The 14,057-nt window shown below is 41.9% G+C and overlaps 1 protein-coding gene across 1 annotated transcript in view; it reads right to left on the bottom strand.

Moving 5' to 3' along the window:
- The window catches only part of wnk1 (WNK lysine deficient protein kinase 1), a 131,766-nt gene that overhangs the window by 79,318 nt on the left and 38,391 nt on the right, over window positions 1-14,057 (bottom strand). Inside the window, 2 exon segments of the mRNA XM_062981130.1 lie at window positions 6,290-6,447; window positions 8,226-8,446. Coding sequence (XP_062837200.1) covers window positions 6,290-6,447; window positions 8,226-8,446 — 379 coding nt within the window.

Here is a 14,057-nt window from a genome sequence, read left to right as displayed (position 1 = left end):
CTTCTAACAGTAGCAGACGGAACCAGAACCTCCCCATCGAAATCAGGCAGTGACTGGATTAACTGTGGTGGCTGGCCGGGCCAGAGTATCTCAGTTTTTGCGGGATTCACTTTTAGTCTACTCGCTCGCAGCCAACTCATCACTGCTTCTAAACACAGCTTAAAGTTTCCAGGAATTGTGGTTGCCCCAGGTTCGAGACACAAGAGTAGCTGGGTATCATCTGCATACTGGTAGCACTCTATGCCAAAGCTCCGCACTAGTCCAGCAAGTGGTCGGACATAGATGTTAAATAACAGGGGCGAAAGGATAGCACCCTGGGGAACTCCACAGCAAAGGCAGGAAGTCTCAGAGCTTTGGCCTAACCACTCCACCCTCTGTCTCCGGTCCCGGAGAAATGAATTGAACCATTTAAGAGCTATACCTCGTACACCAGACATAGCCAATCGATGAATCTGCAAGTCATGGTCCATGGTGTCGAATGCAGCTGTAAGGTCCAAGAGTACCAATAGCACTGATCTGCCTCAGTCTAACTGGCAACGAATTTCGTCAGTAATAGCTACCAAGACAGTCACTGTCCCATGACCTGAACAAAAGCCTGATTGAAAGGGGTCTAAGCACACAGTCTCATCTAAGAATTGCTGTAGTTGTCTTGCCACTGTCCGTTCCATCACCTTGGTCAAAAACGGAAGGTTTGAAACTGGACGATAGTTACTAGGTATGGCGGCGTCTAGACTTGGTTTTTTCAGAAGAGGATGAACCACTGCTTTTTTAAGACACTCTGGGAAAATTCCTTGTTCCAAGGAGCTGTTAATTATGTTCCTTAAGGGATCTCGTAATCCCTCCCAGCACTCCTTAACCAACCGAGAGGGGCAAGGGTCGAGGGAGCAGGTAGTTGGTCTTGCTGCAGCTAGAGTCTTTTCCAGATCTTCCATTTCTAATGGCACAAAAAGGTCTAGAAGTTTGTCACTAGATGGCCAGAAAGCCTCCAGTTCCCTCAATGTGTCCTCTGTGGGAGGGAGCCCTTCGCGAAGCGAAGCAGATTGATCTTATTTATGAAGTAGCTCTGAAAGGTCTCTGCTGTAATATCTTGACTGGCCATATCTTTGGCTGGATGGGTAGGATTTATGATGTTACGAACAATTTTAAATATTTGAGCAGGTCGAGATCTGCACTGGAATAAACTGAAGATCTCTCCCAAAGAAGTTATTTTATTTGCAGCTCAAGAACAGAAAATGGAATGTCAATGGACAGCAAAAGAGATATAAAGATGGGCTTAATGCTAACCTTCAAAAAAAGTGGCATAAACACAGAGAACTGGGAAGCCCTGGCATTCAAGCATTCTAACTGGAGGTCAGATCTTCACCCAGGTCTAACTTAAAACCAGTCTCATGGCTGTGACCCTGGAGAGATTTGACTCCTTCCTAGCTTCACCTCTTAACTCTTTTTTTGACTCCTCTTTTGGCAAATCTTTGTCAGGAGAGCAATTTTGCCAGCAGATTTCTCTGTCAGTCCATCAGCTGGCCGAAAAAGCTTCTATTTAATCATAATCCCCTGGCCCACAAGTAATTCTTTGTGTTGGTTCCAAACAAATTTTCACAAGATTGCACAGAAAGGATGAGATGGGCTTCCTTGTAACCACAAACCGATTTGTATACAAAGACTTGCCAAAATGTATGGACACTTGGCTCACTTGCTTTTGGTGAGAGTTCATGCACAACTTTATTACAGAGGTGCCAACAGTAGCTTTTTCTATGAAAACTATCATACTAAAAGACACCAGTTAAAGGAAAGAGTAAAATAGGCAAAAGGTATTTGTTTCCGTATTTGTTTTCTGATGGAACATTTTAAATGAAGTCAATGTGCATGGTGCTTTACACAGTAACAAGTGAGGATCTATTTTTATAAGGCTACTAGCTGTGCCCGGCCACGCGTTGCTGTGGCATTGTCTGGTGTAGTTGCTGAGAACTTGTTGAGGTAGTGGTGGTATTGAATGTCTGTTGTATGGTTGTCTTTATGTTTAGTATGCATTTGGTTGTTTGTGTACTATGAAAGTGGTGAGGGTAGAGGGAGTCTATGTCCCTGTGTAGTATTGTATAGTATTTATACGTTGTCCATGTGTTGTGAATGCTTGGATTGTGTCCTGCTGCATAGTAGAAACGGTTGGACTGGATGGCCCTTAGGGGTCTCTCCAAACTCTTGGATTCTATGCTTCTATTATTATTATTATCATCATCATCATCATCATCATCATCATCATCATCATTATGTAGAGGCTGGATGGCCATCTGTCAGGAGTGCTTGGACTGTGTCCTCCTGCATGGTAGAAGGAAGTTGATCTGGATGATCCTTAGGGGTCACTTCAAACCTTAGGATTGTATGATGATGTTATTATTAGTATTAGTATTAGTATTGAGAGGCTGGGTGGCCATCTGTTGGGAGTGCTTGGATTGTGTCATGCATGGCAGAATTGGGTTGGACTGGATGGCCTTTAGGGGTGTCTCCTAACTGTCTGATGCTATGATTCAATGTGTATTATTATTGTGCAGATATTGGATGGCCATCTGTCAGGAGTGGTTGGATTGTGTCCTCCTGCATGATATAAGGAAGTTGAACTGGATGATCCTTAGGGGTATCTGCTAACCTTAGGAATGTATGATATTATTATTATTATTATTATTATTATTATTATTATTATTATTATTATTGAGAGGCTGGCTAGCCATCTGTTGGGAGTGCTTGGATTGTATCGTCCAATGGCAGAGTTGGGTTGGACTGGATGGCCTTTAGGGGTCTCTCCTAACTGTCTGATTCTATGATTCGATTTGTATTATTACTGTGCAGATCTTGGATGGCCATCTGTCAGGAGTGCTTGTTTTGTGTCGTCCTGCATGGTAAAAGGAAGTTGAACTGGATGATCCTTAGGGGTGTCTCCTAACCTTAGGATTGTATGATATTCTTCTTATTATTATTCTTATTATTATTATGATTGAGAGGCTGGCCGGCCATCTGTTGGGAGTGCTTGGATTGTATCGTCCAATGGCAGAATTGGGTTGGACTGGATTACCACAGTAATTATTTCATATTACAGTAGAATCTCACTTATCCAACATTCGCTTATCCAGTGTTCTGGATTATCCAATGCAGTCTGCCTTTTAGTAGTCAATGTTTTTGTAGTCAATGTTTTAAATTCATTATGATATTTTGGTGCTAAATTTGTAAATACAGTAGTCTCTCACTTATCCAACATAAACGGGCCAGCAAAACGTTGGATAAGCAAATATGTTGGATAATAAGGAGGGATTAAGGAAAAGCCTATTACAAATCAAATTAGTAGTAATTACTGTATTTATGAATTTAGCACCAAAATATCACGATGTATTGAAAACATTGACTACAAAAATGCGTTGGATAATCCAGAAAGTTGGATAAGCGAGTGTTGGATAAGTGAGACTCTACTGTACAGTAATTACAACATAGCATTACTGCGTATTGAACTACTTTTTCTGTCAAATTTATTGTATAACATGATGTTTGGTGCTTAATTTGTATAATCATTACCTAATTTGATGTTTAATCGGCTTTTCCTGAATCCCTTATTATCCAACATGTTCACTAATCCAACGTTCTGCCGGCCTGTTTATGTTGGATAAGTGAGACTCTACTGTATATTTATAATCTTATATTATCTGCTTAGAACTGGATTATATGAAGCCCCTTCTACACAGCTGTATAAAATGCACACTGAAGTGAATTATCTGGCAGTGTGGACTCAAGATAATCCAGTTCAAAGCAGATAATATAAGATTATAAATGGGTTATATAGCTGTGTGGAAGGGCCTTGAGTCTACACTGCCATATAATCCAGTTACAATCAGATAATCTGTATCTTATAGGCAGTGTGGAAGAGACCTGAGGCCTAACTGTGCCTGTTCCCTGGGCTGAGTGGGTTAGAATCATAGAATAGTAGAGTTGGAAGAGACCTCATGGGATATCCAGTCCAACCCCCTGCCAAGAAGCAGGAAATCGCATTCAAAGAACCCCCGACAGATGGCCATCCAGCCTCTGTTTAAAAGCCTCCAAAGAAGGAGCCTCCACCACAGTCTGGGGGAGAGAGTTCCACTGCCAAACAGTTCTCACAGTGAGGAAGTTCTTCCTGATGTTCAGGTGGAATCTCCTTTCCTGTAGTTTGAAGCCATTGTTCCGCGTCCTAGTCTGCAGGGCAGCAGAAAACAAGCTTGCTCCCTCCTCCCTATGACTTCCCCTCACATATTTGTACATGGCTATCATGTCTCCTCTTAGCCTTCTCTTCTGCAGGCTAAACATGCTCAGTTCTTTAAGCCTCTCCTCATAGGGCTTGTTCTCCAGACCTTTGATAATTTTAGTTGCCCTCCTCTGGACACATTCCAGCTTGTCAACATCTCCCTTCAACTGCGGTGCCCAAAATTAGACACAGTATTCCAGGTGTGGTCTGACCAAGGTTGCTAGGAGACCAAGTGGGCAGAGTTTAGCCTTGATACTGGCAGCAATTAGATAAAAACCAATTATTGCTCTCCCTCTAATTAGGACTTTATTTTTCTTTTCTTTTTGTTGTATGAAAATAGAGGCATGGATGAGGGGTTGTGTTGCCAAGTTTAGTGTTTCTGGGATGTGTAGTTTTGTTGTTTTGTCCTAGGCCGATTTTTTTAATCCTTTTATATATATAGATGGGAAACAAACAGTAACAGGAAATAACAAGAAAAAGTAAAATAATGTGAAATTGTGTGAAAGGATGGAAAATAACCTTGTCAATTGATACAAAAGCATTACAAAACAAGAAAAGTTCATAAAGAGAAGTGGGACTGCTTGTCTACTTACGTCTACACTATCAAAAAACTTAATGAGCATAACAAAAATGGGGGAAAATATTATCACAGAGAGAAATGGCATTTTAATTTCAAAACTGTTAACATCTATTCCAAGATTAAATGAACATATTTATTCTTTCAGGGTATTTAGATCCACCCAGCATTTCGTTGAAGCATTTTCCCCTCTGTGTCAATGATTCTCTCAAATCTGATAAGACTTACTGTACACATGTAAGAATACATGATGATTACTTGCCTTCAGTAAGAGAACATCATCTGTTTTTCTCAATGACTCACATTACTGAACATCCAGAGTGGAAGTAAGCCCAAAGTAGTAAGCCAAGCAATACACAACAAGTAGTCTTCTAAGTAACACAAAGTGTGTTCCATTATTTCTTTACAGAAAATAAACGATTATCAAATCACACATAAACACAAGGTGCAGCATTGCCAGCCCCTAGGAGACGCAACCTTAAGGGACACAAACCTGGAGTGCGGTCATCTATTCACAGATAGCACATACATATTTTGTTTTGTTCCCTGTTGATACAATTGGGCAACCGTTGTAGCTCAGGGTTAAATACATGACTTGAACCCAGACATGTCTTAGATCCAGAAGCTTCTGGGTTTAATCTCTGACATTTTCAGACAAGTATACATAAAGAATTCTGCCTGAAAAGAGGGGCTAGCTTCTGCTAGCCGGTGTTGTCAAGACTGATTTATAGGGAACAACAGTACAAATTGATAGAAGGCACTTTCGAGTGCTCCTAGTTTGGGAATGACTGCTCCAATCACACCTAGTTTTTCTAATCAAGAAAGAATGGGCAAATGTGTCAACAGATTTGTTCCTCCACAAAATATTAGCTACTGGTAATCTACTAATTAATTATGTAAATACTCCCATTAGAAAATATACTGGCTTCGAAGACCCTTTGCAACATGGTAGAAAATAAGACGTCTTAAATGGTTACTTACAACTTGTATAAACAAGCATGTTCTGATTAAACAATGCCGACCAAGAACTATTTCACTCTCCAAAGCATTTGTTCAAAGCATGTAGCAATATGTCAACCAATTTTTGAATTAGTACGCACACACAGCCAAGGACTCCAAATTTCCACAAGTATTATGTTTTAGTCTGTTATAGTTCCTTTTTTCTTGCAACCATACCTGAATGTACACCAGTAAACACTGGGATTAAAATATCTGGTTTCTATGTGAGTTAATTTTGGCTGGTGTCTTCTCCTTTAAGCAGACTTCAATCATTAATCATCTCTAGTGCTACAGAAAAAGGCTTCCGTGTATTCCTTATAAACAGTGCCTTCGTTTTAGTTCCTCTTGGACTATTTGAAGCCAGACATTTTTATTACTGAAGGAGGTAATCTTTTCTTATTTGTAACAGGAGCTCTACAAATTATCAAAAGGGAGGAGCATAGGAGACTTACACTGGTCACTCGACGGTAGATCTGTGCAGCATTTTGACATTCAGAATAAGGATATTCAGACGTAGCCATCTCAAGCATACACATCCCAAAAGCATACACATCAACGGATTCATCGTATTTCTCCTCATACATCTCAGGTGCCATGAACTCTGGGGTACCTTAAATTAAAAGAACGATTCAGACTCTAAATGTCTCAAAGCGAGCAGAGGTTGCTGGCGTTACTCACCGCAGAAGGGTGCAGATGGGTAGACCTGTGAGAAAAAAAGTGGAGGCAAAAAGAAGAGGGAGGACACCCTCAGTCATTCTTTTTCACCAACATATCCAATGGATTTTCTATTGCAAGGCCTTTGCAAGAAGTGAGGAACTGATTTTAAAGGTTTATATATTTGCTGTTTATAAATGTTACTGTACATTATAATGGAACAAAATCAGGAACAAAATAGAAGGCTTCAGTTGCAATGAACAAACTAAAGCTAAACCCCAGGTGACATAAATGGAGTAAAATAAAAGTGAGAGACTAGCTGTGCTGCAAACCAGATACATGTTAACCACACTTACCTTTCCTCCCTGAGAACAAGGAGGTATAACAATCCTTTCAGCATACCTGTCTGCCATCTGCTGTAAAGAATTAGTACTGGTAAGAGTCCACAGCTAGTGTCTGACTTGTAACACTCCATTTACTTCTCAATTGTGTCACTTTAAACAAAGCCTTGCAATGGAAAACCCGGTGTCTATGAATAAGGGCTCCTTAAAAATTAATTTTTAAGAAATTTTCTGCAAAGGCCACTCACCAGAGCCCTTTTCACATACTTACCATTTCACCTGCAGTACATTTTATAGGTCTACTGCAGATACAGGAAAAAGTGAGGAACATCCTACAGGCAAAAATACTCAGAAATATAGAGAAATTCAGTTATAGGCACGGAGCGTGAGATTCAACAAATGCTGATTAAGAAACTACTCTCAGAAAATGCATTATCCCTCAAGTATAAAAAGCCATGGCACCTTTCCATGTATTGAGAAACTACACTATATAATCAGACACTTATAGCCAGATATTGCATATTTCTATTAAGAAAAAGTTTGTTTCCTGCAGGCGGACCAGATCTGAAGCAAGTAAGTTTTTCAATCTCTCCCGTGGTTTAATAATGTCCAAACCACAACTTAAAATAAACACACTAACGCAATTGTTTAAAAAATCAGAATATGGCAGTTTTCCAATTAAAAGCTGAACACAACACATGGAAAGGAGATTGTTGGGTTGAGGAAGTTAATCATTTCCCACTGAGTATTCTTCCTTTTCTACCAACAGATTAATACTTGTAGACTGGCCGGAAAGCAGGCCAGAGACCTATGACAAAGACCAAGATATTTGCAAATGTGAATCTATACCCCCTAAAAGCAAGTATTAAAAGATGCAAAACGGGTCTTCAAAATGGCTATTGATTGCATTTATAATACACACAGGAAGATGCAGACTAATAAGGAGCAAGCTCTCCATTGTTAGCCCACATACTTCACAAACACAGTAGCAGAACAGAGCTGATAAAACCAATTATCTGTTAATAGTCTTAGACTAGCTAACAGATCTATAGCAAGACACATATGCAGCAGCCCCCAAACTTTAGGTGAAATGCAACATTTTCTTTGGTATACTTAAAATAATTTTTATTTGGAACTTCTATGCTTTTCCTTAATACCATTCTGCAATAATTATTTTTGTTAAAATGCAAGTTCCTTTGTTTCATCAACAGCATTCTGCTACCTATAAGAGTTTGTGCATTTATAATTCTTCTAGAGACAATATCCAAATAGCAGAAAGCCATACTTAAGAAGGTCTATGGCTCCAGTGGTTTTCATAAGGGAATAATGAAAACAGCACTGAAGCAAGTATCTGAATTTAACTCATAGTTGCCAGAAGAGAAGCAGAACTTACCTATCACACTCTTGGCAAAAGAAGCTCGCTTCAAGGTTGCCAAACCCAAGTCTCCTATTTTGACTGATCCCGTGGGGCCCGTGATAAAGATGTTGTCACATTTCAAGTCACGATGGATAATGGGAGGTGTACGTGTATGTAAGAACTGCAAACCCTTCAGTATTTGCCGACACCAGCTTCGAAGTACTTTAATTTTCATCACTTTAAACCTTTTTAAATATCTAGGAAAGAAAAGCAATTTTTTTTAAAAAAAAACTCGCCTCTAAATTTATCTTGAAATTTATGCTGCTGGATTACATAATTTTACTATGAATACCTAACAAAAGGGTAATTCAGCATTTCATTCAATGAGCCAGACTCAACAATTCAAACTGAAGAACGATGGATGAAGGTAAAAAAGGTAGTACTGGAAGACACTTGTTAGCTTGATATAAATTTAAAAAGCAGTGCAGCAGTTTTTTTTGTGAAAGACAAATCAGGAAAACTAATAGATAATTCTAGCTCTTAATGCCACCTAGAACAGACACACCAAAATGAGTGGGGACTTGCAAAACATTATCTGACCAAGACCTATGCTTATTCCCATGGATGTAATTTGAGGCTAGCAACTGGATTTGGCACTAGAGCCAGGATTTGACTCTATTATCTAGTAGTATACTAAAGCACACCATTTGAAAATCATTAACTATTTTGACCTTTAAGCAATTTGTTCTGAATCAAATAATTTTGCTTAAACTTATCTATTATGTTCCTTGTGCATGCTATGTTTATAAAACACTTCAGGCATGATGCTAGCTTAGCACAACATTTGAGGAATCAGGGGTCCTGGCAGGACAACAGTGCTGCCTAAGTGGTTACTTACGAGCACCTCTTAAGAGCTAAGAACGTAAGCAAAGAAGTCAAAGCTGGCCAAACTATCTCTGTAAACTGCATGTTATGGAATGGTCATGGAAAACTATGCAGTGATGCATCCGAAGTCGTTGAGAAAGCAAATAGTGTTCCCTCACTTATCACTGGGGTTAGGTTCCAGGACCACCCGCAATAAGTGAAAATCCGTGAAGTAGGGACACTATATTTATTTTAATATTTATACATTGTTAGTAGTTATACACTATTTTAAGTCTTTATCAACCAAACATGTGTTGCTAAATCGCCTCCTTCTCCTCCCATTGCTGCTTGGGCTCCTTTTCTCTCCCTTTGGCTTCTCCTTCCTCCCTTCCTTAGGCTATAAGTTGTATTTTTTAATGATTTATAACAGTCTTTTAGAGTTTATTGAAAAACCGCAAAACAGCGAATCCACAAAAGTGAACCGCAAAGTAGTGAGGGAGCACTGTAGTGCCATATACACAACAATCTGTATATGTTCTTTATTTATTTACTTTATTTATACCCTGCTTTTCTCGCCCCGAAGGGGACTCACGGCGACTTACAAACTCTGGCAAAAATTCAATCCCACATCACAGACATAACAATAAAACATACCTACCAAACTATACAACAATCAAAACATATGAGCAATTAAAACACATAAATACAATAAAACAGATTAAAACATACAAAGTGCTCAGTGTTAGTTTTCCATGCTTCCTAATTTTTCATAGTCATTATTCAAGCAGTTGAAGTTGAGTTCCGTATTATCCTACTCTCCGAACGCCTGTGTGCAAAGCCAGATCTTTAGCTTTTTCCTGAAAACCAGGAGGGATGGGGCTAGCCTAATGTCACTGGGGAGGAAGTTCCACAACCAAGAGGCCACCACTGAGAAGGTACTGTCTCTCATCCCCACTAGTCGCACTTGTGAAAGTAGTGGGACCGAGAGCAGGTCCTCCCCAGCAGATCTTAAAGCTCTAGTTGGCTCATACAGGGAGATACCTTTGGACAGATAACCTGCACCAGAACCATTTAGGGCTTTATAAGCCAAAGCCAGCACTTTGAATTGATTCCGGTAGCAAACGGGCAACCAATGGAGCTGACGTAACAGGCAAGTTGTACGCTACAACTCCTCTCGCTTCCACCACCCTCGCAGTCGCGGTTGGTGGGGACGAGGGAGCGGGCCTTCTCCGTCGTAGCCCCCCGGCTCTGGAACTCGCTCCCCAGGGAGATCAGGCAGGCCCCCACTCTCCTCTCCTTTCGGAGGTGCCTGAAAACCTGGCTCTTCCAGAAGGCCTTCGATGATTTGACCTTTGTAGGTTTGACCTATTTGCCCACTTAGTATAGACCCATAGGTTTGCCTTCTCAGTATTACATTTAATTGCACTTTAACGACTATGTCAGCTGGGCAACTACCCGTTCCTGATGATTTTGACATATTTTGCACTTTGGCCCTGATCCGTGAACTCAACTCATGTTTTTAACACCTGACTAATATGTTGACCTTTTATGATTGTTTTTATCAATTACTGTTGTTTTATTGTTGATTGATTTATTTTATTGGTTTGTTTGCTTTTATATTGTTGTGTCTGGGCATGGCCCCATGTAAGCCGCCCCGAGTCCCTTCGGGGAGATGGGGTGGGGTATAATAAAAGTTGTTATTATTATTATTATTATTATTATTATTATTATTATTATTATTATTATTATTACCCGTATGCCGCTCCAGTAAGAAATCTGGCTGCTGCCCATTGGACTATTTGGAGTTTTCGGACAGTTTTCTGGGGCAGCCCCACATAGAGCAGATTGCAGTAGTCTATTCGAGATGTAACAGGACCGTAGCCAAGTTTTAATTGTGCAAAAGCTTCCCTGGCCATCACAGAAAGCTGGAGTTCCAGGCTCAGCGATGAATCCACGAGAACTCCGAAGCTGCAAAGCTGTGTCTTCAGAGGGAGTCCAACACAGGCTGTAACCCTATACCCTGTTCAGCCTCTGTGTTGTTTGGATTCAATTTCAATTTGTTCACCCTCATGCAGATCGTCACTGCCGCCAAGCACCAGTACAGGACCTGAACAGCCTCCTTAGCAGTAGGTGAAAAGAAGTGCTACAGTTGGACATAATCTGCGTACAGGTGGCATTGAACTCCAAAACTCCGGATGATCTCCCTCAGCAGCTTCATGTAGATATTAAACAACACGGGGAACAATATGTTACTGTTGGTTGTGTATTTAATTTGAAATATCTATTTGTTTTATTATGTATTCTGTGATTTTATACAATTGTGAGCCGCTCCGAGTCCCCGCGGGAAGAGGGAGTGGGATATAAATAAAGTTATTGTTGTTGTTGTTGCTATATTATTAATCTCCCTCCCCCATTGTTCACATTCATGATGGCTTCTACAGCCCTCCCTCTTCATTTTTATTCCAAGCTGGGCTCCAATTTCCCTCTGAAACTATCTTACAAATGCTTTTTACAAGGCAGTTTTCACAGCAGGGTTAATGTTTGTAATGTGATTTCAAAATCCCTCCTTTGAACTGTAGAAATTGGAGTAATGGGGATTAGCATCAATCATCCCAAACTGGCAGCTGTCCAAATGATTCTATCAGAACATGCTATTACAATGAATTGTATAAGTAACATGCATGCAACTGCTGTGGAATAACCATGATAACAATCTATTGTAAGATCATATTCACTAGTTACAGAATTCCAAGCACTTGATTGTGACAGGGGAGAAATCTTTTGAACTTTATATGAAAAAATATTTATTTATTTATTTATTACATGCAGTTATACCCCGCCCTTCTCCCCGAGGGGACTCAGAGTGGCTTACATTCTGCCTCGAGGGCCAGCAACAAATATACTATAAAAACAAAACAATTAAAACATGATAAAAACATGATAAAAACATGATAAAAACATGATAAAAACATGATAAAAAGTATACAAAAATTAAAACGCTGCAAAGCAGCGATATTGCACCATCCTCAGTCATTCACTACTGCTACAATTACAGATTTGCGACCCGATTACAACAGCCAATGAGCTTATTCGCTGAATGCCTGGGCGCAGAGCCAAGTTTTTAGTTTTCTTCTAAATCTCAGGAGGGATGGGGTTTGCCAGATATCGCTGAGGAGGGAGTTCCACAGCCGAGGAGCCACCACCGAGAAGGCCCTGTCCCTCGTCCCCTGCGAGGCAGGTGGGATCGAGAGCAGGACCTCCCCGGAAGATCTTAAGGTTCTAACGGGCTCATAGGAGGAGATACGTTTGGATAGATAGGCTGGACCAGAACCGTTTAGGGCTTTGTAGGTCAAAACCAGCACTTTGAATTGGGCTCGGTAGCATATCAGCAGCCAGTGGAGCTGGCTTAGCAGGGGGGTTGTACGCTCCCTGTAAGCCGCTCCCGTTATTAACCTGGCTGCCGCCCGCTGCACCAGCTGGAGCTTCCGGGCCGTCTTCAAAGGCAGCCCCACGTAGAGTGCGTTGCAGTAATTCAGCCGGGATGTGACCAGAGCGTGGACCACCGTGGCCAAGTCAGACCTCCCAAGGAACGGGCGCAGCTAGCGCACGAGGCGGAGTTGTGCGAAGGCTCTCCCGGCCACCGCTGAAACCTGAGGCTCCAGGCTCAGCGATGAGTCCAGGATCACCCCCAGACTGCGAACCTGCGTCTTTAGGGGGAGTGCGACCCCGTCCAACACAGGCTGTAACCCTATTCCCTGTTCAGCCTTGCTACAAACCAGGAGGACCTCCGTCTAGTCTGGATTCAATTTCAATTTATTGGCCCTCATCCAGTCTGACACAGCGGCCAGACACTGGTTCAGGACCTGGACAGCCTCCTTAGTGACAGGTGGAAAGGAGTGACAGAGCTGGACATCATCTGCGTACAGATGACATCTTACCACGAAACTCCGGATGATCTCTCCCAGCGGCTTCATGTAGATGTTAAACAATATGGGGGACAATATCGACCCCTGCGGGACCCCACAGGACAATGGCTGTGGAGCCGAGCAGGTGTCCCCGTGACACCATCTGGGATCGTCCCTCCAGGAAGGACCGGAGCCACTGCAGAACAGTGCCTCCAATGCCCAACCCGGCGAGTCGTCCCAGAAGGATACCGTGGTCAACGGTATCAAAGGCCGCTGAGAGGTCCAGCAGAACCAGCAAGGACACACTCCCCTTGTCCAGTTCCCGGCGAAGATCATCGACTAAGGCGACCAAGGCTGTCTCAGTGCCATGCCCCGGCCTGAAGCCAGACTGTGCCGGATCTAGAATATCAGCATCTACCAAGAATGCCTGGAGTTGCGCTGCCACCACCCGTTCCACGACCTTGCCCAATCTGTAAAGCAAACAAGCCTGCCAGTGTTCTAAGTTTGGGGACGCAATTTTGGTATAGGATGCATTTTTCAGGCTAAAGCAGTTTAATCAATAAATTAAAATATTTTTCCTGGAACTGGGAAATACTGTGTATATGTCTAGAGAAGCAATTCTCAAACTATGCTGTGCAGAGCCCTTAGAGCTCCATGAAGCACAGTCAGGGTCCCTGCGGGGTCCCCCGCTGTCTAGGAAGCATACAGCCTGTGGAGCCCCACTGCCACGGCCTACAGGACCTCTCTGCTGCCCTCTTTGGTGCCAGGCAGCCTGTAAGGCTTCACTGCCGCTGCTCTGACTGCTTTTCCTGCAAGGCAGAAGAAGGTTGGACTGGGTGGCCTCTGGCTTGCTCCTACCATAGTAATATTATTATTCGATACACAAGATTAGTGCACAGCAAAGAAGATCACTATGCTGGCTGTTGTATTGGATCACATGTTGGACACTTCCCAAGTACCTAGGACTGTGTGATGTGTCGGCAAACAATGCATGCAGATCCGAGTAGGGTGGCCTTTTGCAGCTGACAGATGCTAATTTTGTTAGCGCCGATTGTGTTTAAGTGCAAGCCAAGGTCTTTAGGCACTGCACTCAGTGTGC

This window comes from Anolis carolinensis, chromosome 5 (genome assembly GCF_035594765.1).
Source record: "Anolis carolinensis isolate JA03-04 chromosome 5, rAnoCar3.1.pri, whole genome shotgun sequence".
Lineage (NCBI taxonomy): Eukaryota > Metazoa > Chordata > Lepidosauria > Squamata > Dactyloidae > Anolis > Anolis carolinensis.
This window is presented reverse-complemented; position numbering and strand designations above follow the sequence as displayed.